General features: G+C 45.9%; 3 protein-coding genes across 9 annotated transcripts; 2 read left to right on the forward strand and 1 right to left on the reverse strand.

Annotated features, from left to right (window-relative positions):
• Window positions 1–110: 110 nt before the first annotated feature.
• PTGES3L (prostaglandin E synthase 3 like) lies at window positions 111–8,088 on the reverse strand. 7 transcript variants are annotated; one of them, XM_088829132.1, is made up of 8 exons: window positions 7,543–8,088; window positions 7,057–7,170; window positions 6,891–6,957; window positions 6,687–6,785; window positions 4,822–4,911; window positions 3,950–4,003; window positions 2,950–3,071; window positions 111–2,849 (listed from the first exon to the last, which is right to left on the reverse strand). In XM_088829132.1, the coding sequence occupies exons 1-8, from the start codon at window positions 7,548–7,550 to the stop codon at window positions 2,642–2,644; spliced, it is 762 nt and encodes a 253-aa protein (XP_088685258.1). In that variant the 5' UTR covers window positions 7,551–8,088; the 3' UTR covers window positions 111–2,641. The 7 variants fall into 7 exon arrangements, with proteins under 7 accessions (XP_088685258.1, XP_088685259.1, XP_088685263.1 ...); XM_088829133.1 differs by having other exon boundaries at window positions 7,057–7,217; XM_088829134.1 differs by having other exon boundaries at window positions 2,707–2,877.
• RUNDC1 (RUN domain containing 1) lies at window positions 8,053–17,034 on the forward strand. The gene is made up of 5 exons (XM_055407942.2): window positions 8,053–8,577; window positions 11,716–11,874; window positions 12,849–13,047; window positions 13,489–13,608; window positions 13,999–17,034. Exons 1-5 carry the CDS (start codon window positions 8,080–8,082, stop codon window positions 14,862–14,864), a joined length of 1,842 nt encoding a protein of 613 aa, XP_055263917.1. The 5' UTR covers window positions 8,053–8,079; the 3' UTR covers window positions 14,865–17,034.
• Window positions 17,035–21,615: 4,581 nt separating this feature from the next.
• Window positions 21,616–23,788, forward strand: RPL27 (ribosomal protein L27). Its single transcript, XM_055407944.2, has 4 exons — window positions 21,616–21,851; window positions 22,772–22,941; window positions 23,477–23,587; window positions 23,702–23,788. Exons 1-4 carry the CDS (start codon window positions 21,771–21,773, stop codon window positions 23,748–23,750), a joined length of 411 nt encoding a protein of 136 aa, XP_055263919.1. The 5' UTR covers window positions 21,616–21,770; the 3' UTR covers window positions 23,751–23,788.
• The last annotated feature ends 550 nt before the right edge of the window (window positions 23,789–24,338 follow it).

Raw genomic sequence — 24,338 nt, forward strand, 5'->3', positions numbered from 1 at the left:
CGCGACTTGCAGGAGCTCGGAATTGTTTAGCGACTGTTCGTAAAGAGGACCAGAAAAAAACAAGACAAAACTGCGGTTTAAACTTGTCGAAGCACTTCGTTTGGCCCCTTTGGACCTCAGGGAGGGACATAATTCGGACCCGCGGAAGCCCAGTCGATAGAAACGTGGATGGTACTGGTTTGAATACACAGCAGCGCCGCCCAATGGAATTATAATGCAAGCCACATATGTTCATAATATTTTTATTTAAATAACCATATCTAAAATTTTTTCCTCATGTAATGAGTATTTTAAAATAACAGTTTCTCCGCCACCCCCGTACAAAATTTTCGAAACCTGATGTGTATTTTACACTTACAGCACTTCTCAGTTGGGGCTATCAATATTTCAAGTACTCAGTAACCATGTGTGACCATTGCTATTTGATTGGACAGTGCAGATAGAGATTAAAAGAAGTTAAACTGCAATCAGTGTCTTAAAACTTTAAACGAGTTAAAAGGTTAGATTAACTTTCTTTCTGCTGTTTTACTGCTAAGTGCTCAGTCGTGTCGGACTCTAGGACCCCATGGATTGTAGCCCACCAGGCTCCTCTGTCCATGGGATTTTTCCAGGCAGGAATACTGGAGTGGATTGCCATTTCCTCCTCCGGATTCTGTTCTTTTAAACTAACTAATAAAAAGCTTGAAGTCTCCAGATACTTCAGAATTTAGGATTTTCCTGATTTTAGGCAGTAATGCAGACCATACCTATACGTCACCTAATGTGTTCCGTTTGGAACTCTAGAGCAACCCCCTGTAATCTAATGTATGAATATTTATGCTGAGAAATAAATGCACTAAACCGAATAAACAAAGACTATAAATAGCCTAACATCATTTTAGGTCACGTTTTGATGCCAGATGAGTTTTGGTGTTAATTTTTTTAAACTCATATTTTAGAACTTTTCAGTTTTCAGAATTGTAGGCAAAGAGAGATATGCTATACAAGTTCAGGTCCCAGCTTTGCCACTTACTGTGACCTGTTTGAGCACTATTTAAAAAAGACAATTATTTTATAAGCTTGATATGAAGTTCAAATAAGATAAAGTTTACTCTGATAATATATAAATATTTGTGCTTAGTCACTCAGTCGTGTCTGACTCTTGCAACCCCATGGACTGTAGCCTGCTAGGCTCCTCTGTCCATGGGATTTCCCAGGCAAAAATACTGGAGTGGGTTGCCATCTCCTTCTCCAGCAGATCTTTCCAACCCAGGAATCGAAGCCAGGTCTCGTGAATTGCAGGCAAATTCTTTACTGAGGGAGGTTCTAAAAAGAAACATTAGTCACTAATGAACAATAAGTGATCTCATAATTTAAAGCAAATGAAACCAGGGAATTCCCTGGTGGTCCAGTGGTTAGGATTCTGCACTTTCACTGCTGAAGGCCTGGGTTCAATCCCTGGTCCAGGTACTAAGATCCTGCAAGCCTTGCAGGGCAGCTGGAAATTAAATAAATCAAGCCAAGTATAATTTTATCTTGGCAAATACCTAAAAGGGTTTGGAGAATGGAGCACTCTTGGTGGTGGAAGTGAAAATCGGTATTTCATCTAAGAACAACTTAGCAACAGCTTCAAAATGTTTACATGTATCTGCTCTTTGACCTAGCAATTTCACTTCTAGAATTTACACTATATGAACTCCTTGGCAGTCCAGTGGTTAGGACTCAGTGGTTCCACTGCCAGGGCCCAGGTTCAATCCCTGGTGGGAGAACCAAGATCCCACCTGGTTCTGGCAGGGGGTAGAGGTGGGGGGTGGTGTGGATTTACCCTACAAATGTTCTTGCCAAACATGTAAAGATGTACTTTTTAAACTGTTCCTTGCACCCTCGTGCAAGGAAATTTCAATTTTCACCTTCGTGAAAATTGAAAAAGACCAAATTGATAAGGAACCAGTTAAATTATGAAAAATATGTTCAACTGAATAACATGGAGCTATAAAGAAGAGTCAGATCTATGTACACTGACTTGGAAAGAACTCCAATATATATTAAGTGAAAAAAAGCAGGGTACAAGATGTATATAATAGTGTGATTCCCACTATACACGCACACACTGCATTTGCCCACGCATGTGCTAAATTTTAATATATATTGTACTGTGTATACACAATACAGGATACTGTATATGTTTATGTTCCAGATACACTGTATATTGTTTTATATATAATTATATAAATTATAGGTATTATATAATTTATAATATTGTATATAGGTAGATATAAATATATCAGTTTATTGAAGAAACTATTAACAGTGGTTACAGCTATTAAGAGAATACAAATCCTACTTTACATTGTACACCTTTCTATACTGTTTAACTTTTTAAACTATGTCCATAAGTTACTGATATAAATTTTAGAGTTTCTTTGAACAAATCTCAGCACTTTACCCTGAGTTCAGCGGCAAGGTCTGGGTATTAAGTCACAGTTTAAGTACACATTAGGCAATCAAAAATGTTTGTGGATGAATGGGGTAGCTGACGAATGGAGGAGTAGAGAGACATAGGCATTAACTAATGTAACAATTAGCTTTAAAAGTGTAAAGATATTTCTGGAGTATGTAGTAAGCTGAAGTGCGTTTCTGGCTGATGCTAGAGGTGGCAGTGTTAGCCATACAATGAATGGCTGGATCCTGCTCTGAAGATCAGAGCATAGGTCTGGGCGTGGAAAAGTTCCTCAGCTTGGTTACAAGTCTGCTCCCAACATCTTTCTTCATCCAATCTCGACAGTAAGGGCCAGGATGTCTGACACCCACCTCTCCACTGGAAAGGAGCTATGGAGGGGGAAGAGGCTTGCCTCCAGGAGGAAGAAGTTCTAGAAGGAAAGGGACAGAGAACAGTTCCTAGAGATTTATTATAATCTATATGTTGCTTCTGTGGGTTTTGCTTTAAGACATACACTCACACAGGCTCACATAATCAAGAAAGCCTTGATGAACACAAATACAAAGATGATGGCCAATCCGTAGGAAGTCAAAGGCCCCATGTGTCTGCTCCCTCCTATCCTGCCATCTGATACAGCAGCCATATCAAGTGCCTAAGAAAAAAAAATAAAACATGAAGGAGGGACTTCCCTGGCAGTCTAGTGGTTAAGACTCTGCACTTCCAATGCAGGGGGTGCAGGTTCAATTTCTGGTCAGGGAACTAGGACCCTACATGCTGCATAGCACGGCAAATAATAATAATAAATAAAATGAAAGCAATGGAAGAAAAAAAAAAAACATGAAGGAAGACCCTTAATAAAAAGCTTCTAGGAAAGTTCAGAGATCTCAGAGGACGCTGGTGCACCATTAAGGAGCTGACAAAGATGCAGGTCCTGGCTCGTTAGAGTGACTAGAAGATAGCCACAGCTTCCTCTTCAGCTCTGCTGTCACAGAAAGTTAATTACTTGTTGCATCGGCACTGTCAGAATCATCCTAGAGAACAAAGAAGACAGAAAAACCTGTAGAGTCTGCAGTGGACATCTCTTTTCACAAAAGCTGCTTACTCCCTCTCTCTCCAAAGTCTTCTTTGGTGATTTTCTGAACCACACAGCTTCTAGGGAGCCTAACACAGAAGGATTTAAATTTTGGATGATAAAATAAGCCACTGGTACTCAATAAACAGCACCGTGCCGTGAATCATTTAATGTGAGAATTTCAACAAATGCTGTACTGGTCCTTACAGCTGTAAAGCTAATAAACAGGGCCAGGCCTGCTCTAAAATGGAGAAGCAGAAGGGAAGAGATGGAAAGGAGGAAGGGCTTTCTGGGGTTTTCTAAAGCATTAAAGAAGGACATTTGACCTCCCGTGTCAAATTCAGATTTGGCTAACGTGCACTGAGAATCACGATATGTTAGAGACTGGGACCTTTCTAGTATCTTTATTTTTAAGGACAGAAAGGAAAGTGAAGGGTTAAGGAACAGGCTTTACTTACATCCAGATCATCCATTGCAGGGGGTGGTCCCTTGGTGCTGACCTTTTTCAAAAGCTGATGGGAAGAGAAGAGGAGTCACAAACCATAAGAGGAGTGAGGGAAGAGCAACCTGCATGTTGATGAACCACCGGAAAATGGTCCCAGGCAAACAGTTGCCCCAGTTTTAAAGCCCCTAATATAACACTGGAATAACTGGAGAAAAGTACATTGATCCCCTTTTTAAAAGGCAATTTAAACACACACACACCCCCTAACAAATCTGGGTTAGTGTCTATCAGTGTTTTTGCAACTTTAATAAATAGTAGCTGAAATTCTGAAACCAAATATCTTATGCAAGGTGCAATTTATTGGGAAACAGTGATTTATTTTGTGATGTGAATTTTTAGACTGCATAGTTTGAGTTTCCCCTGAAGCTGTCTGGGTCATGAAAAACACACATATGTAAAGAAAACAGAAGAGAGAACAAGAATTACAGAAAAGTAGGAAAAGTTTTTGCCAAACTTCTGAAGAATACAGGCTCTACTCTAAACAGTGTATGAATCTGTTTATAGTTTCACGAACAGAATATTCATTTCTTGCGTCCCTACTAAAACAATGCACAAAACATATAAAGACTACCACACCAATAAGCAGCCTGCTGGGGAGCTCACTTCTGCCTAGCCTGATGGCCCTGCAGAAGGGCATGGCAACCCACTCCAGTATTCTTGGAAAATCCCCATGGAGAGAGGAGCCTGGCAGGTTACAGTCTATGGGGTCGCAAAGAGTCAGACATGACTGAGTGACTAAGCAGAGCACAGCACGGTTGACGACAATCCTTGAGTGTGTGCAGAGGGCCACCAAAAATGACTGAGACGGGCAGAAAATGGAGTTACCTCTGCATAATGCTCCACCTGAGCCAGCTCCACTTCTTCCTCCCCTTCCCAGTCTCTCCAGTTATCAAAGTCCACAGACAACCACACTGGCTACAGGAGAAAAGCACACAGAGTCCCAGGTCAGGAAGGCAGTAGCAGAGGTGCTTAGATGAGTGTGGACACGTGTGTGGGAGCAGGTTTGGGGGAAAGGGAATCATTGGGGGCATCATCTTTCCCCTTTGACTAACCCCCCTCTGGGCTGTTATGTCAGGAGCAGCAGCAGCAAAGGTTGACCAAGAACTTACTAAGTGCCAAGCAGGATGCCAGGCACTGTATGGAAAAGCATAAACTCCGCCCTCCAGGAGCAGACTGACTAGAGAGACAACACATCTAGAAAGATAACTGTATCATAAAGCATCCTAGGAGTCAACAAAGCTGCATTCCCAAATCACGAGCTTATATACCACACTGCGCTGTGGTGTTGACACTTCAACCCAAACGGCAGAAGCTACACATTCAAATGCCTAAGCGTGTCAGAAAGACAATGAAAAGGAGTGAAGTGAAGTGGAGCACATGCCCCATTTAAAGGTCAAACTCTAGGCATTTGAGAATTTAGACCAATGTGGTCAGAGTCTTCAGTTTCCGAGAAAAGTTGAGAATCTGGATTTTTAGGTGAAATCTTTCTCTCTCTTTTTTTTAATCTCTCCTTTAAAAAAAAAATCCAGGTCTTTTATTTTCTTTACACCTAACTTGATGGGTTGCAACAGTTCAGGTTCCCTTCCATTGGTTCTCATGAAGTGTCCTCTAGGCAGGGCAGGCGGGTGCTTCAGCTGAACTCAAGGACGTTTCTCTTTGGCTTCCTTTCTTTTTCTGGCTTCCTTCCATATTTCTTCACACGTTTCAGGAAGCTACCTCAGCTCTTACAATGCTTAATATGCTTTTGGCAAGAATCCTGCCCTTAACTTGTTTGTTTACAAAGATGCCAACAGCATGCTGGGTAACACTGTAGACTCTTCCAGTGTTGCTATGTTCCAATTATAACATTTGTGGGGTATTCATTTTTGAACAGTGCCTCTTCCCTTGAGATCTACAACATCACCTTTCTTGTAGATTGACATGTATGTGGCCAAAGGAAAAACACCATGTTTTCTAAAAGGCCTAGAGACCATATAATGGGTGCCTCTCCTCTTTCCCTGTTGGTCTTTTTGGTGAATTACTGGAAGATGGTGGTTCTGGCCAAGAGGTGAAATCTCCACATTTTTAAATGTAAGTAACCCATCAAAATAATTTTCAACACCGAGAAGACTGCTAAAACAAATCTGAGAGCCAGATCCAGCCAGCAGGCAGCCAATTTTCAACTTTTAGGGGAAAAGAAGCCACTGGAGGGTTTTAAGAGGAAGAGTGACAGGGTCAAATGTGTGTTTTGGACAGACCATGTTGGGAGTAATGCAGAGGGGCTGAAAATATGCTACAAACCTCACCCAGTAATGGACAGGGCCTGAATTAGGAAGACATGAAATCATGGATTCAAGACTATTTAGGAGAGGACTTCCCTGGGTATCTAGTGGTTAAGAATCTGACTTGCAATGCAGGAGACCTGGGTTCCATCCTTGGTTGTGGAACTAAGATCACACATGCTGCAGAGCAACTAAGCCCTTGCACAACTAGAGTTCATGCACCCCAATGAAAGATCCTGCCTGCAGCAAGACAGACCTGAGGCAGACAAATAATTTTTTTTAATGCATTATTTAGGAGGTCAAATAGGCAGGACCTGGTGAGTAACAATATTTGTGGGAAAGGAGCCAACGCTGATTCCCAAACCTAACTTGGGTACCTGGGTACACAGAGGACATAGGAGAAAAAACAGCCACTTCCCACACACCCACCTTGATATCCTCCTTGGTGAGCCTGGGCCAAGCCACCTTCTCCTTCCATTTCCTCACAAAGCAAGTAATGGAGCGGCCAGAGCGCTTATCCTGGGAGTCCTGCCAGATAAAGAGCCTCACTTTTAGGGTCCGAAGTTTAGAATGAATCTCCAATCTCCCAAACAGCTTTTCTATCCAGTCCTTACTGTTCCACCCCACCCTTACCTTGCAGTTCACCTTGGCATAGAACTCAATCTCATTGTAAAACTCCACTCCATCAGGATTCTTGCAGCTGAGGAGACAATACAGCTAAAGAGATGAGGAAGGCTGAGAGTAGGGGGCAGCAGAGAAAGGAAAGAGTCCCAGGAAGTGGGAGGGGGGAGGGGGTTACCTGAACACAATGCGGTGGTCTTCGATGAGCACTTGGACATCCGTGCTGTCCTCAACACAAAACTCCATGTACACATACTTGGGCCTGTCGTACCACAGGGTCCGGGCATGCTGCCTGAAGAGGAGTTGAGGTGGGGCTTCATAGCCGTGTGAGAGGGAAGACTGAGGGAATTTGGGAAAGGTGGAGGGAAAACACAGTGACGTTTTATGCTACAGCACGGTCAAAGCGGGGCCAAATAAGACTGAAGGGAGTGGAAGCGGGGCTGACAGGATTGGGGTGTGCGGTGAGGAGGAAACTGAGAAGCGGAAAAGTGAGAGAGTAGAGAGGTAAGGGAGACATGGAGAATATTCGGGTCACATTTCTCTTCACCACCCCAAGGGTACAGACCCGGAGTCCAGGGTTCCTTTGGGACCTCACAGACCCTGGAGCGCCCAGAAAACATAGAGAAGGGGCTCTCTAATGAAAGAGGCGGCCAGAAGCCCTTACCGTGCCATGGCTGCTCCCGCTCCCCTGTGGCGTTTGGAGTCCGAGGCAGGGGCTGCTATCTTTAGATCCTGGGGACGCCCCCAGCAGCTGCCTCTCCTTATATGGTCGGGGAAAGGGTTTAGAGGAACGGGAAACTTGGCCTAAGCCAAGGGATTCGCATTCTAAAGGGTCTCTGGGAGAACACAGTCCCTGCAGCCCTTCGCATCTCGGGGTCTCCAGATATATACACGTTAGGAACAGACGACCCTCCAGCCGGAACCAGAGGAAGGGCTAGAGGTCGATACACACGGAAGGACTTGTCCTGGCTTCATTCACCTGTTTCTCCAATGCTCCGTATACTCAGTGCCCGACACAAACCAGTCATTCAATTTAAAAAACCCCTGGCCAGAATTAAACACCGAGGGAAGTCGGGCCCCGGGTGACGTCTCAACTCGGTGACGTCTGAGCCCCGCCCACCCGCTCCCGGGTTTCCCAGCTGGCGCGCCGTTGCCATGGCAGCAGGGGGCGCGGCTGACGTGCGGCGGCGTTTCCTGAAACATGGCGGCTGTCGAAGCGGCTGCGGAGCCGGTAACGGGGCTGGCGGGCGCCGGACCAAAGGCGAAGGACGAAGAGGAGGAGGAAGAGGAGTCGCTGCCGCCGTGCGAGGCAGTGCGCTGGGCGCCAGTGGGGGCGGTGGCGGAGGCCGGGCCCGGGGCGGCGGCGTTCTCCGAAGAGGCGGCAGCCGAGGAGCCCGGAGTGGTCCCCGGGTCCCCGCCGGACTCCCCCGGCCGGACTCTGCGGCGGCTGCGGGCCGAGAGGCGGCGGCTGGACTCGGCGCTGCTCGCGCTGTCCTCACATTTCGCGCAGGTGCAGTTCCGCTTGCGGCAGGTGGTGCGCGGGGCGCCAGCGGAGCAGCAGCGCCTCCTGCGCGAGCTCGAGGACTTCGCCTTCCGCGGCTGCCCTCACGTCCTGGGTTATGGGGGCGCAGAGGACCCCGCCAGCGATGATGGCGACGGGCTGCCGGGGGACCGACCACGGTTACGGGGCGAGGACCAGGTGAAAAGCTGGGGCCGGGCCCCAAGGGATATGGGAATGGAAGGCTGGGTGGGTGGCGATGTTAACTCGAAAGCCCCTAGCACTGGTGAGGAACCGGCTCGTCTAGGTGGGTATGCGTGTCCCAGAAGAGACCCGACAGGGACCAGACAGAGAGGCCTGGGAAGCTGATGATGAGAGGTGTCCACCAAAGGTGTGGAAAGAGATGCAGGTGTGATGACATGAAAGGCAAAAGAGGGATGAGCGAGGAGAGGATTCAGACAGAGGAGCAACCAGCTGAAACAATACTGCTCCCACTCACCTTGTCATCGCTTCCCGTACCTAAGTCTTGAGCACGTTCGCTGATAGAGTACCCCGGCCCCGGGGATTGAGAAAATTGGTTAGCGAAGAGCAAGCGAATTGAAATCCATGGCAATTTAGATCTACTCCTTATCTGTGCTTTCCTAGAATCTAGAGAATGTCTTTTATCTTCAGATTCTCCTGTGTGAGAGCTTTGGTAAACAGTAAGGTCTCAGTAATTGAAAGAAACACAACTCCTGCATTATAAATTTACTAATGCTGGTATTCTAAAAACTCCTTCCCATCCTACTTAATAACTAGGTATTCTGAAGGAAGCACCTTTGGCAGCTGTGACAAGATTCATTTCAGTTAGCTGACACTATGTACTGAGAATTTGTATGACATCCAGAGGCAACATTTCCTTACAGTTTTTGAACCTCTGTAAGTGCAAAATTGTAGATAGCTTGTAGCTTGTTGGGCTCTCTTTTCTCCACCTTTTTATTATTTAGGTTACAATCCACATGTGGCTTTCTTCACACTAAAATTGGTTTTGGCCCAGAAGACTTATCAGTAGCAGATATTGACTTGCTTATTTTAATCTGAATGTTCCAAGTACAATCCTGTGTTTACTGTACCACCCTTCTCTCCACATACCCACAGCTCCTTGCACAAGTCCCAAAATTGCCAGGCTTTTAAGGAACAAATAGGATAGAATTACTGTGGTTGGGCTCTGTTCAGGAGTGAGGAGCACCCAAGGTCCTCTGCCGATGTTTGGTTGTTCATTTTTACTTCACAGTACAACTGAAAAAAAAAAGTGTAGAGATCAAACACCTAATGTGCAGCTGCAGTCTTGTGTGTATATATTGACATGTGAACAATTAGCACCAAAGTGGGGATGTGTTTGAACCAAATGATTTAGTATGTATCGGTTTCAGTTTTTCAGGTTTTTTAACTAGTATTTTATCTCACTTCATACTGGACATTATTTGTTATTTCCTGTCTTGCACCAGAGCTCATTGTTCTCACCTAGTAAACTTGTTTGCCCATACTCCCGTAGATAGCATACTCAGTAATTACTGTCGCAGGTGAAGCGTTCAGCTGGTACACTCATGAAAATGGAATCAGGATCTATGACTGGTTTCTTTCTTCCTGGATTTCATAGCTTGGGAAGGGATACAATGAAAACAAAATTTCGCTACTTCTTTCCGTTTGGGCCAGTTAAACAATTCACCATAAGAGTTCAGTATTTAGTTATGTGTCCTTCTGAACATGATTGAGTTCAGTAACATACAGCAAATGTATACTGAGAGCTTACCCTGTGCCTGACACTGAGCTTGGCCCTGGGGGTACAATCAAGGCTTTTGCCCTTAAGGAGTTCATAGAACTGGGGAGACAGACTCCTACATGGATCTTTATAATGTAACATGAGCTAGCGTAAAAGTGTGTATAAAATACAGAGGATGTGGTCGGTTCTGCCTGGGGAAATCGAGGAAACCTCTTAAAGGATATCTAGGCCTTCACTCAGTGGAGGAGAACAGGATTCTAAGAATAAAACTACGACTTTGGGAAAGGATTGGAGAGCAGTATCCCCTGAGAAAAGGGTTGCTTTTCTATTGGACAAAACTAAAGCAACGAGAAAAGGGTTGCTTTTCTATTGGACAAAACTAAAGCAAGAGGCTTGCACGACTGAGCGACTGAACTGAACTGAACTGAAACAAAAGTTAATTTGTTATTTTTCATTTGTTTTCTCTCATACCTTACTTCTGGAGGCCTTGGTAAGTACCATTTTAAGGTTAAATTTAATATCCTATAGATACCTAGTTTAAAATGCAGGGTTACACCTGCAAATAATTTGCTGCTTTTGCTTTTTATACTCAAGAAAGACAAGGGAGGGGCTTCCCGGGCAGTCCAGTGACTGGGACACTGCAATTCTATTGCAGTGCAGTGGGTGTGGGTTCAATCCCTGGTCCAGGAACTAGGGATCCCTCATGCTGCACAGTGCAGCCAAAAAAAAAAGTAAGGCAAGGAAGAACCAGTTTTTGAGAACATATTGGCAAGACTTTATCTCTCCAAAGAGTTTTTGTTTTGTTTTCTTGCCATACAGTACTACATCTGGGATCATAGTTCCCCCACCAGAGATTGAACCCACACCCCCTGCAGTGGAAGCACAGATTCCCAACCACTGGATCACCAGGGAAGAACGTCTCCAAAGGATTTTTAAGTATTTAAGTGCAGAAACGACCTGGTGGCCAACAGTGAGAAAAGGAGTCACTGTTTAGGGAACCTTACCAGAATTTTTTTTTTAAGAAAACTTATTACCTTCCCATGCCTATTACTTGGCTTCAGATTTGTTTTCACTGCCTTAGGCACTTGCATTTATTCATTTGACTTTGCAATATATTGGAGGAGCTTTGACCTTAAAAAACTAGTTATGAGTTACCAAGCCTTTCTCTGCACCCTTACCTCCAGATTCTCTTGCACAGTTTGGCTGCCACAACTGTTCAGGAGAATTGGCTATGGAGGATGGCATGTTTAATTCCTGCAAGACTTCCTGGATGAAATAAATTGTGTCAATCTTAACTAGAACTTTGTGGGGTGGCGGGAGAAGCAGTGTTAACAAAAGGTCCCATTGTATTCATATCCTATTTCCAGTGAAGAGAAATTCTTAGGGAAAACACACATTTAATATATTCTCCCGGATGAAATAATTCTTTTTGAGTCTGTCTCATGAATTCTGTATTTCATTTGGGTTACTTGGGAGCATTTTACATTTTACTAGTCATTATTGGCTTAAGAGGATTCTTAATATGTCCTGACTTTTTCTTATCCTGTGAAATCGACCTAAATCTTTTCCTTTCTTAGAGTGAGCAGGAGAAACGGGAACGTCTGGAAACCCAAAGGGAGAAGCAAAAGGAACTGATCCTGCAGCTCAAAACCCAGCTCGATGACCTGGAAACATTTGCCTATCAAGAGGGCAGTTATGACTCCCTTCCACAGTCTGTGGTCTTGGAAAGACAGCGGGTGAGCAGACCCTGAGGCTCCTCTTTTACCGCCTCGGATTCCTTTGTCCCTTCCAGCATTCACGGATAGCCCTTCCCATTTTGCTCACCCTAGGCCTCACCATTGGCCCAAATCAAAGGGAAATGTTGCTACTATCTGGGACCAGTCTTTATTCACAAGTGGAAACACAAGTGCCAAAGCTTTCTAATATGATGATGGAGCCTTTTTTTTAAGTTGTGATTATTATTAACAGTCATATAATAACAACAATAATTTCTTTCATTTGATCATTAAAACCATTCTACTTGGGCATTTCATAGTAGTTTTATAAACTAGTTTTTTGCCCCAGCACCCATTGAGAAATATTCCAGGACTCCTGACTTTAATGCTGTATATATTAAAGCAACACCTGGGCAGACAGGTAAATCTGCCGGTCAGAATACAGCCTCCCCTGTGTTTGTCTTCCTGGAGCTGTGATGTGGCTCTTTTTCTGGCAGAGCTGGAGTTATACATTATATGGTTTTCACATTGTTCCTCGTATTGTCACTGGGATATTTTGGCTGTAACGTGCCTGGGTGTTTTGCAGAACTTTTCCTTTGGTTGCCTAGAATAGCGCAAAGGGGGATGAGAAGGACTAGAGACTAGGGGAAATCAGTATTCATTCTCTTGGAGGCCATGAGGGAATCTACTTACGGGGCTTTTGGGATCATCAGCCACTTTGGATCATTCACACTGTTGTTCTCCTGAGTGAAAGTTACCTGGCCAAGTAGGAAATTTGCAGCAAGAAGAGCCATTCTGTTGGAACCAAGTGTCCTTACATCTATAAGAGAAGTAAAGGGCCTGTGCCCTCACCTTGATCAGCAGTTGCACCATTTTTTCCACAAATTTGATTTCCATTTAAGGGTAGGAGGGAGTCAACTAGTCAAGATTCTCCTTCTCCCTAACCTTCTCCCTGAAAATTCCAAAGGGTGTGCTCATGGCTTTGGTCTTGATAGGTGATCATTGATGAGTTAATAAAGAAACTGGACATGAATCTGAATGAGGACCTCAGCTCACTGTCCACTGAGGAGCTTCGGCAGCGTGTGGATGCTGCTGTGGCTCAAATCGTCAACCCAGCCCGAGTGAAAGAACAGCTGGTTGAGCAGCTGAAAACTCAGATCCGAGACCTCGAGATGTTCATCAACTTTATCCAAGGTCAGAGCAGATGGCTGGACGTCATCATAATTATATATATTTTTGAGTACTAACACCTAATAGGGTCTATCCTTGATGAACTGTTAAAGAGGTTTGATCACTTGGTAAGGGAGCCAACACAATGGCATGGAAAGGATCAGAGTTAAAATCTCAGCCCTGTTGTTAACCAACTTTATGTCCTTCATGGACTAAAGAGGGTAGGCAGTTTCCTAACCGCTTTAGTCTGGCTCTCCTCCTCCATAAAATGATGATTCATGCTTCCTGCACTCAGCAAATAGTTATTGAGCCAGCTAGTATATTGCTAGTCACTGTTCCACACAATGAAATACTATTTGTAAAAGTCTTGTCATATGGTAGGCACTAGTAAATAGTATTTCTCCTTTAAAAACCTGCCAAAATGAGGCTAAACAAGGGTCTTCTCTTCATAACCTCTGATTGCAGATGAAGTAGGAAGCCCATCACAGACAGGGAGTGGACACTGTGAGTGCAAGGCCAGTGGGAAGACAGGAAGTGACTCCAGCGGAACTGGCAGCAGCAGACTGCCTCCAGGAAACAGCAAAAGTAAGTACAGCTTCCAGGATGGACAAATCTAGAGAGACAGAAAGTGGACTAGCAGTTGCCTAGGCTGGGGATTGGCGAGAAATGAGGAATGGAAAATGCCAGTGCTACATGGTTTCTTTGGAGAGGACGGTTGCACAACTCTGAATATTAAAAAACAACAACTGAATCATACACTTTTAATGGGTCAGTTGAATGTTCTGTGAGATATATCTCAAAATAGTTGTTATTAACCCAAATAGGGAAGTCCGGTGCCTTCCTGGGTGGCTCTTGGCTTCATGCAGGACCCGTACTGTAGGTCGGAAGCCAGACTGAATCTCAGCTTCTAAGCTATAGGTGGCACCTCTGACCACTACAGCCTCTCACTGATGAGTTCCTGTGTTTCCTATGCAGCGAAGGCAGAAGACGTGAAGAGAGTTCGGGAGACAGGGCTGCACCTGATGCGGCGAGCGCTGGCAGTGCTGCAGATCTTTGCCGTCAGCCAGTTCGGGTGTGCCACGGGCCAGATCCCGCAGCCCCTCTGGCCGAGGGGCCAGGGCGACAGGGACTACTCTCCCTTGCTGAAGAGGCTGGAGGCATCAGTAGATAGGGTGAAGCTGCTTGCCCTGAGGCACCAGGCGCACGACCACGTCATCAGCTCCGCCAGCCTCCAGGACCTCTCTCTGGGAAGCAAGGATGAGCTGACCATGGCTGTGCGGAAGGAGCTGACAGTGGCTGTGAGGGACCTGCTGGCCCACGGACTGTACGCCCCCTCACCAGGGATGAGCCTCGTCATGGCCCCCATCGCCTGTCTTCTGCCCGCCTTCTCCTCGGCCCCCGAGGCCATGCACCCCTGGGAGCTCTTTGTAAAGTACTACCACGCTAAGAACGGCCGCGCATACGTGGAATCCCCAGCCCGAAAGCTCTCGCAGTCTTTTGCTCTGCCTGTCACAGGAGGCACTGTGGTAACGCCCAAGCAGAGCCTGCTGACAGCCATCCACATGGTGCTGACAGAGCACGACCCTTTCAAGCGCAGTGCAGACTCGGAGCTGAAGGCCTTGGTGTGCATGGCACTGAATGAGCAGCGTCTTGTGTCCTGGATGAACCTCATCTGCAAGTCAGGGTCGCTCATCGAGCCCCACTACCAGCCCTGGAGCTACATGGCACATACAGGCTTTGAGAGCGCCCTCAACCTGCTCAGCCGCCTCAGCAGCCTCAAGTTCAGCCTCCCTGTAGACCTGGCTGTGCGCCAGCTCAAGAATATCAAAGACGCATTTTGATGAGAGTGCCCTGGCCCCAAACCAGCACCTTACTCAGTGGGGATAGATGGCTAGTCTTCTAGGGTAAAAGCAAGAATTAGGAGGAGGGACTAAAGACATTTTCACCAGCCAGATAATACGAAGTCTGTTTTCCCCATCAACTTAGCATCTCAGAAAGATATGCTGGAGATCCTCTTGTTAAAAGGTTCAGCCCTGGTGTGTGTGTACATACGAGCACATGTACTTGAGCCTGTGGAAAAGAAGTCCAGTCATGGGTATACCTTCATCATGCCACACCTGATTTTTAGAAAATCCAGGTTACTGTAAGCATTCTCTTCACAGTGGTGAGTGAGTTGTTGGTCCTGGAAGAGATTTAACTTGAGGCTCCTGTCAGTCAAGTTGGGAGTCATCTTCCTTGACTTGAAGCAGGTTTGTGAGAGTCCTGGGTCAGAATTTAAATTCCTTTTGTGAATACCAATGCCTCTGTATTCCTGAGCCCAGAATCGGCGGAGGCCATGTCTGTTCCATAGCTTCCTCTAAAACCGGGAGTGGAAGTATCCGAGAACAGTATTTCTAAAGGTATTAACCACAATTGTTTTTTTTGTGTTTTGGGGGTCTTTTTGGTGGTGCCATAAAGCTTGTGAGATCTTAGTTCCCTGACTAGGGATTGAATCCAGGCCTATAGTGGTGAAAGTGCCACATCGTAACCACTGGACTGCCAGGCAATTCCCCACGGTTGATTCTAATATGAGCCCTTTTTCACGTAGAGGTAAGAACTGAATTCTGTCCCTGACGAGGTAGTCATGGCCCAGGTGATGGTCTTTTAGTTTTGGAGCTGGTTTACAAGGACAACCACCATCTGGTACCATATCTGACAAGTAACCTTTCCTCTGTGCACCTGCCAGCTCCCAAGAAGGAAGTGTGTTCAGGGTGGTTGTGTTCCATGAGTCCTGGAGGCTGCTTGGTGGAGGAGGTCTGACCTCATGATCAGTACAGCAGCAGTAGGAACTGTGGCCGATCACTGGTGATGGAGAAGGGGCTGAGCATTTCCTTGTAAAACTGACTCTAGATTGGTCATATTTGGTCTGTTTTAGCCTTTTTAGTTCATATCTGCTATTCAGCTTGCATACTGCTCTGGGACTGACCAAAGATGAGCAAAGTGTATCACCTTCTGGAAAGCCAAATGGGTTCCCCAACACTACTGATTCAGCATCATTTCATGTATTAAGTTGCCAGCTGCACTTTGTGTCTGCACTGTTATGTAGTGCATTTTAACTTAATTTTGGGGGGTAAAATATTATTTAAGATATATTCTTGGTAATTCATTAGAATGAGTCTTCCTTCATGTGAAACAGGATAAGTGTAAGATTGTGGAAAATGATACCTGTGATTGCTAATAAAATCATAGTATTTTGTGTAGCTTCTCTGCAAAGACCTTAGAGACCATTGGCTTTGGTTTATAAGTCTGAGTGCTGTCAGCCCATCTTGTATTTCCTTGAGTAATGCCTGGCTCCTGGCCTTTCTGCCTCTTCTCTGCCCTCCGCCCCAGATCAACTCAGCTTTGGTAGTATTGCCTCCACCCCTTGAAAAATTCACGAAAAAGTGCCGTTGACATTTTCATCTCATTCTGTTCAGGTCTGCAGTCCTGTCCCCAGAGCAAATCTCACGACACATACCACTTTTGGATTTGGCACTTTTTTTTTTGGTTTTGCTGGGTCTTAGTCGGAGCATGTGGGATCTAGTTCCTGGGATTGAACCCAGGCCCCCTGCATTAGGAGCTCAGAGTCTTCACTGGACCACCAGGAAGTCCCAGATTTGGCACTTCTAAATTCATTTGTCTGGGGCTTCTCTGGTGGCTCAGCGGTAAACAATCCACCTGCTAACACAGGAGACATGGGTTCAATCCCTATCAGGGAAGACCTCACATACTTGGAGCAGCTAGGCCTGTGCACACAACTGTTGAGGCTGTGCTCTAAAGCACAGGAGCTGCAACTACTCAGCCCACATACTGCAACTGTTGAAGCCTGCGTGCTCTATAGAGCCCACATTCTGCAACAGGAGAAACCACCACACTGAGAAATGCGCTCCACAACTAGAGAAAACACCCATGCAGCAAGGAAGACACACCACAATCAAAACTAAAATAAAATCATGTTTAAAAAATCACTCATCTGGATACCATTTCAGTCGGTCAGTTCAGTTGCTCGGTCACGTCTGACTCTGTGACCCCATGAACTGCAGCACACCAGGCCTCCCTGTCCATCACCAACTCCCAGAGCTTGCTCAAACTCATGTCCATTGAGTCAGTGATGCCATCCAATCATCTCATCCTCTGTCGTCCCCTTCTCCTCCTGCCTTCGATCTTCCCCAGCATCAGGGTCTTTTCCAAGGAGTCAGTTCTTTGCATCAGGTGGCCAAAGTATTGGAGCTTCAGCATCAGTCCTTCCAATGAATATTCAGAACTGATTTTCTTTAGGATTGACTGGCTTGATCTCCTTGCAGTCCAAGGGACTCTTCAAGAGTCTTCTCTGGCACCACAGTTGAAAAGCATCAGTTCTTCGGTGCTTAGTTTTATGGTCCACTCACATCCATACGTGACTACTGGAAAAACCATAACTTCGTTTAGGGTGAGTGATATGTGCTATAGCCATGTGGCATAGCTCTGGATTACCCACCCCAGTATAATCCTCACAAAAACTTAACTGGTATGAAGGCTTTTATGCTAGCATCTTGCGAAACATTTTGTGTGTGTGTCTTCCTAATTTAATTCTCACTACTTGTAAGGCAGGACAATATCCCCATTTTGTAGTTGAGGAAAACTTACTGCAGATAGGGTTAAATATTTTGTTTCCATTTACATATTGGAAGAGCAAACTCAAGTTGCCCAAATCCAAATCCTATCATCTTTATAGTGTTATGTTACCTCATTGCATCAGGCTGCTTTGAAATCTTTTGTTCCTCTCTCTCCTTTATCCACCCCATCACTTTGGGGTCGACAAGGTATTTTCCACACACCTGCCAGAAATTTCAGCTGCCAAGTGACTGGACTGTAGGGAGATGGACAGCCATTGTTGTGTCAAGTGCTTCATGAAACTTAAAGACGTGTAGAGACAGAGACAAGCATGCCAGCCATCACACATCTAGTCACTGGTAACATCTGCAATATAACTGAGGACAGAGGTCTCTGCTTGGCTTGGAGCGAAGCAGACAGGATGAAGGAGGAGAGGAACAACTGTCAGCCCAGGTCTAAGGCTGCTGCTGCTGCTAAGTCACGTCAGTCGTGTCCGACTCTGTGTGACCCCATAGATGGAAGCCCACCAGGCTCCCCGTCCCTGGGATTCTCCAGGCAAGAACACTGGAGTGGGTTGCCATTTCCTTCTCCAATGTGTGAAAACGAAAAGTGAAAGTGAAGTTGCTCAGTCATGTCCAACCCTTAGCGACCCCACAGACTGCAGCCTACCAGGCTCCTCCATCCATGGGATTTTCTAGGCAAGATCAAAATGAAAGGGAGCCATAGATATGTATCCAGTGAAAGTGCAGGGTCGTGGTATGATCTGCAAGGTGTTAAAGATTCCCAAGGTGCTCTGCCTTCATTCATTCACTACTGATCACACACCAACTGCTTGGGTCAGGCTAGGTGCTCAGGACTTACCTCTCCCTGCCTTCAAGGAACAAGAGTCAGCAAAAGAGATACCAAACTGCACCTCGTTAAATTGCTGGGATCTGGACTGTGAAGAAGGCTGATCACCGAAGAATTGAAGGTTTTGAATTGTGGTGCTGGAGAAGACTCTTGAGAGTCCCTTGGACTGCAAGGAGATCCAACCAGTCCATTCTAGAGGAGATCAGTCCTGGGTGTTCATTGGAAGGACTGATGCTAAAGCTGAAACTCCAATACTTTGGCCACCTCATGCGAAGAGTTGACCCACTGGAAAAGACTCTGATGCTGGGAGGGATTGGGGGCAGGAGGAGACGGGGATGACAGAGAATGAAATGGCTGGATGGCATCACCGATTCGATGGACATGAGTTTGAGTGGACTCCGGGAGTTGGTGATGGACAGGGAGGCCTGGCGTGCTGTGATTCACGGGGTCGCAAAGAGTCGGACACGACTGAGCAACTGAATTGAACTGAACTGAACTGATCCTGTTTTTTATTAAGTAGCTCTGGGGTGGGGCCTCAGAAGTTACATTTCTAACAAGTTCCCACATTTGTTACACTGATCCTGCTAGTCTAGGGACCATACTCTGACAACCACTGTCCCAAACCAACTAAAATATGTTCTACAATAAATTTAAGTGTGGACTGGATTGCTGAGGGAGCATAGAGAAGGAAGAGATGAATTCTGCCTGGGAGAATTCTAGAGTGGCCTTGAAGGATGGATTGGATAGGATTTTGCCTGGCTACAGTAGAGGCGAAGAATAGAGAAACATAGAACAGCCTGAGTGAAGACCCTGGGCTCAGAAGAGGTTGGATCTTTGAGTAGTTGAGCTGGCTGGAACCTGGGGGGATGTGAAGGATGGTGTGGAGGAGACATGCAAGGAAGACAGGAAGGGAGAGTTCAAACTTTGGTTTGAGCCAACAAAGGATTTCAGGCAGATTAAGAGGCAGTACTTAAGTATTGTGTTTAGGACTTCCCTGGTGGTATGGTGAATAACAAACTGCCTGCCAATTCAGGGGACACAGATTCAATCCCTGGTCCAGGAAGATTCCACATGCCACAGAGCAGCTAATTAAGCCTGTGTGGCACAACTACTGAGCCTGAGCTCTAGGGCCCACAAGCCACAACTACTGAAGCCCACACACCCATCATGTGAAGCCCATGCACTGCAACTAAAGAGTAGCCCCCACTCTCCACAACTAGAGAAAGCCCACACACCAGTGAAGACCCAGTGCAGGCAAAAATAAACAATTATTTTTTAAAAGAGTTGTGTTTAAAGAAGTTTCTCAAAATAAGACCTGTAGTTCATGACTCCATTCCAGACCCGATTTGGAGTCTCTTCAGTTGGCGATGCATATTTAATAAATATCCCAAGCAATTTTGATCCACCCAAAGTTTTGAAGAGGGACTGGAGAAGACAACTGAAGCTGGATCAGTCAGGGAGCTGGTGGAAAAAAAAACTGACTTAAAAGGTGAAATTCACAGAATTTAGTTACTAATTTGATTTGGAGAGTTTAGCATGTAAGAAGAGTTCAAGGCAATGATAAGATTTCAGGGTTTGGTTTCTATTTTCCAAGAGAGAAACAGCAAAAGAGACAGAAGCAAATAAGGGGGCTGAAAGAAGACCATGAGGTGGAAATGGACAGGTTGTGTGGTGCAACAGCAAAAGCACAGGCTTGGGAATGAGGGTGCCTTGTTCTGTGCCACCAATTCTGTGACTTTGTTGCTCTAGAACTATCCTCTAATCTTTAAGAGGCCCAGCTAGGTAACCTCTGAGGTCCCTTCCAACTCTAAAACATCATATTCTGAGTTAAAACATTTTAATTTAAAAATGTAAGTATTGATACATAATTAGAGTGATAAACCATTGAAGTCCTGAGGGCTGCAGGGGAAATTGGCCCCCAAAGAGTCTCGAGAGGTGAAATGATGAAACCCTGATTGTTCCCATGGCTTGCCCAAGATTTGTAAGTTTTCAGATGAGCAAAAACTGTAAGATGGTTTCTCTTGAACTTGGAAGACAACTGCATTAGGAGTGTGGAGTCTTAGCCACTGGACCACCAGGGAGTCCCTGAAGAGTTCTCTTTGGCAAAGAGTCTCATGGTCTAAGAGCTTCCCTGGTGGCTTCGAGGGTAAAGAATCCATCTGCGATGAATGCGGGGAAACCTGGGTTCAACCCCTGGAAGATTAAACCGGAGGAAGGAAGATCCCCTGGAGGAGGCAATGACAACCCACTCTAGTATTCTTGTGTGGAAAGTCCCATGGACAGAGGAGCCTGGTGGGCTACAGTCCAGGGGTCGCAAAGCGTCAGACATGACTGAGCAACTAACACTTTGCTTTGCTTACTTACTAGCTGTGGACTTGGGGCAAATTACCCAACCTCTCCAAACCACAGTATCTTCAACTGTAGAATAGAGATAACAGTACTTACCTCCTAGTGTTGTTATGAGGATCAAAAGATAATGTACGTAAATACATTAACTTGTCCTGAAACAAGGCATGCAGCTGCTAGCATTACCATAATCATCTCTCACCTCTCTCACTGACATTGCTAAACTCTAAAGGTTGAGGGCAAGCACCCTCGTTTGATTGATCTTCGTCTCGTCCTTATGCCTAAGAGTGCACACAGTTGGCACTAATAAATGTCCTATTTTGTTTCTGGTTCTTCCAAGGCAAAAAAGTAAATTTCAAACTGTGTCTCCCCACCCTCTAGCGCCAGAGAAATGACCTACAACAAGTGGAGCAGCGGAGCCGCTGTGTCCACCTTAAAAGCCTTCCGCGGAAGACAAAATTTCTTTGCTCCGTCTACTGCTGGAGCTGCTAATAAAGTTTGATTTGAATAAACGAGCCGCCAGACCCTACTTCCCCTTCAAGAGCTTCTTCCTCCTTCAACAGAGTCTAAGCTCCACGGAAGAGGCGGGGAGAAGCCCAAGGGGGCGGAGCAGGAAGTGAGGTCACGCTCCCCAGGGTGAAAGGTTAGCGGAAGTGCCCTTTCTTCCTTTTTGCTGTAGTCCAGAGTGGTAACTGCTGGTGAGTAGTGGCTGTGGTTGTGGTTTCCAATCCGCCGCCATCCGTGGCCTAGGGGTCGAGTTGCGGGGTGGTGCGTGGTGCTTTCCCTTCTTCGGTCTCTGGTGGCTTCGTTCCAGGTCCTGTTCTGCGAGCAGGGCCCGCAGGCGACCTGAACCGAGACGGCAGTGAGCGCAGCTGAAGTTCCGGGGCCCACAGCCTGAGCTGGCGGATTTCTGAGCGACCCCTTCTCCTTCCTCTGCAGAAATGGGCAAGTTCATGAAACCCGGGAAGGTGGTGCTGGTCCTGGCCGGTCGCTACTCCGGACGCAAAGCGGTCATCGTGAAGGTACCAGCCCCCGGGCCTGTGCCCCTTTGTATCCCGTGAACGGGCTGGGCTGGCGGGCAGCTTGAAATTCAAGACCTACGTAGTTTGGGGGCATTACTCCCTGAGCATTGCGGGGCAGGGGGGTTGTGAATGCATGAGATGATTTGAGAAAGACGCAAAATAAACAAACGGGAGTTGAATTGGATAGTTAACACCTAACGCTGCTCTTTGTCAAAGAGGCTTTTAATAATAGTAATGGCCAACGTTTATGAACTCTTGTTTGGTCCGTGGCACTGCTTTATAGGTGTCTTCATGTCCAATCCTTACAGTTACGGTAGGATTGCTTTCTCCTGCAGAGGTTTAGAAGTGTAGAGTTTCACCTGAGGTCAAGCAGGTAATAAATGCCGCTGCAGGGTCTCCGTGAAAAATGGATGAATTGTTTCTAGTCCAGATGGTCACTTAGCATAACCTAGCTCTTCGGTGTTTGCTTTCTGCCTAGTCTCCAGCCTTTTATGACATTTCCCTAAGCTCTGGTCACATACACCACTGTTTTTGACCGGGGCGCCCTTGATTCCCCTTCCTCCATTTCCCTGAGGCTGGTTTTGGAGTTAGACGGCCAGATTTGGCATCCTGCCTCTACCCCTGGAGGAGATTAAGAGACATCAAGTCCTGAGAAAACTGGTGCTTGACATAATAGCAATCACTAATTGTAATCGTTCACTGTTGTTACAATTTAAGTCTGTTACTTCCCAGGCACCCTTCCAGATTTTTCCTAGTGGGAAAGATACCTCCCTTTTCACTGTTACTCTTTTTGCATCTAGCATAGCACTTAGAGTGTTTGCTGTGTGGTTTTTACAGTAATGGATCTGAGACGCCTAGGGACAGGGTTATTCTAGCACAGGGCCTAAATGACTGGTAACATGTAATGCTTGCTCCTTCAGAACATTGATGACGGCACCTCAGACCGACCCTACAGCCATGCTCTGGTGGCTGGAATTGATCGCTATCCCCGCAAAGTGACAGCTGCCATGGGCAAGAAGAAAATCGCCAAGAGGTCAAAGATCAAGTCTTTTGTGAAAGTTTATAATTATAATCACCTCATGCCCACAAGGTGAGCATTTCAAGAATGTAAATGAAAGTGCCTTCTCTTTTCCCCTTCTCTGCCCTACTGAATAAGAAGACAGCCTGGTAGCCACTGTAGTGTGGGGAGAGACATCATTTTGAATTTGTCATTGGTGGTGGTTTCCAGTATTGTCTCTTTTACTGTTCACTTTCCTGTGAAAACACTTCTGAAGTGTCTTCCCTGACTTGGCCAAGCTTAGGTGTTAAGTAGAGATGGTTCCATTTGTTTCCAGCCACAGTAAAACAGAGGATCTGGCCTGCCCTCTTCCTTTCTCAAGGATAATAGTAGTATAGAATAGGGTTGTTGTGGGAAATTGAGAGAAGGAAGCATGAAGTTTTTCAGTGGCTTGAATCTGTGTAGATGATTTTGTTAAAATTGGGTGTTTCCAGAAAATATCATCAGGACTTTAGCCTGTGTTGATGATAACTCCTGTAAAGTCAGGCCAATGTCTCAGGAGTGGGATGGAGGGGAAAGGGCCCTAGCGGCCTGTGGGCTCCTCCTACCTACCTGCCATTGTCCCCAGGTACTCTGTGGATATTCCCTTGGACAAAACTGTTGTCAACAAGGATGTCTTCAGAGACCCTGCTCTCAAACGCAAGGCCCGACGAGAGGCAAAGGTCAAGTTTGAGGAGAGGTAAGAAGGCTTTGGTAGTGAATATTGGAGTGTGTTTTCACTGTCCTCCATGAAGACGGTTTTGTCTTCTGTGATTCCTCCTCTCACTTGTGTCTTTTTTCTTTCCCCCTCCAGATACAAGACCGGCAAGAACAAATGGTTCTTCCAGAAGCTGCGGTTTTAGGTCTGTCTCAGTTAATAAAAATATTAAAAAAAAAAAAAGTCGATGTATCTGCCTATTTCCTGTGTTATTGGACTGGGAGATGACATTGGTGGATGAGGGACTGTGGGACATTTATGAGACATGGGCTGCTTCTGTCCTCAGCCTCATAATCCTTTAATGGTCTGTGGGCTTCCGTCTATGGGGTCACACAGAGTCGGACACGACTGAAGTGACTTAGCATTAGCATTAGCAAGTGGGTAAAATGTGATACTGAACTGTTTCTCCAGAAGAGCTACTGTGGACAATTTTAGGTGTGGATTTGTTTAAGCTTCCTTGGCTTCCACCCATTACGTTTAGAGACCCCTCCCCACACACACACACATTGTAACATCCGAAGACCCCTCTGTAAGAGCACACCTTCTCCTTTGGATTGAGAATTGCTGAACTGTGGTTTGTTTAACCCACGTGCCACTTCAAGTGCTACTTGGAAGAGGACCACACTGGAGAACTGCTGTAGATGGGGACGGACACCAACAACGAAGGCTTGAGCCACAGTGCTGCCATCCCTAGTTGCACAAGGGAGAGATCCCAAATGGTCTGGCAAGAAAG

This window comes from Moschus berezovskii, chromosome 20 (genome assembly GCF_049115385.1).
Source record: "Moschus berezovskii isolate FMDL1 chromosome 20, NW_MosBer_1.0, whole genome shotgun sequence".
Classification (NCBI taxonomy): domain Eukaryota; kingdom Metazoa; phylum Chordata; class Mammalia; order Artiodactyla; family Moschidae; genus Moschus; species Moschus berezovskii.

Bases quoted from the DNA above. Each gene is read 5' to 3' on its own strand.
- PTGES3L (XM_088829132.1), bottom strand. The intron at 6,958-7,056 runs GTAACCCCCTCC...TTGTCTCCTCAG, and splicing joins GACCACCGCATTGTGTTCAG to CTGCAAGAATCCTGATGGAG. The intron at 3,072-3,949 runs GTAAGTAAAGCC...TTTTTTTCTTAG, and splicing joins CTGCAATGGATGATCTGGAT to GCACTTGATATGGCTGCTGT.
- RUNDC1 (XM_055407942.2), top strand. From the start codon at position 8,080: ATGGCGGCTGTCGAAGCGGCTGCGGAGCCGGTAACGGGGCTGGCGGGC. The intron at 13,048-13,488 runs GTCAGAGCAGAT...CTCTGATTGCAG, and splicing joins GTTCATCAACTTTATCCAAG to ATGAAGTAGGAAGCCCATCA. The intron at 13,609-13,998 runs GTAAGTACAGCT...TTTCCTATGCAG, and splicing joins GCCTCCAGGAAACAGCAAAA to CGAAGGCAGAAGACGTGAAG.
- RPL27 (XM_055407944.2), top strand. From the start codon at position 21,771: ATGGGCAAGTTCATGAAACCCGGGAAGGTGGTGCTGGTCCTGGCCGGT. The intron at 21,852-22,771 runs GTACCAGCCCCC...TTGCTCCTTCAG, and splicing joins GCAAAGCGGTCATCGTGAAG to AACATTGATGACGGCACCTC. The intron at 23,588-23,701 runs GTAAGAAGGCTT...TTCCCCCTCCAG, and splicing joins AAGGTCAAGTTTGAGGAGAG to ATACAAGACCGGCAAGAACA.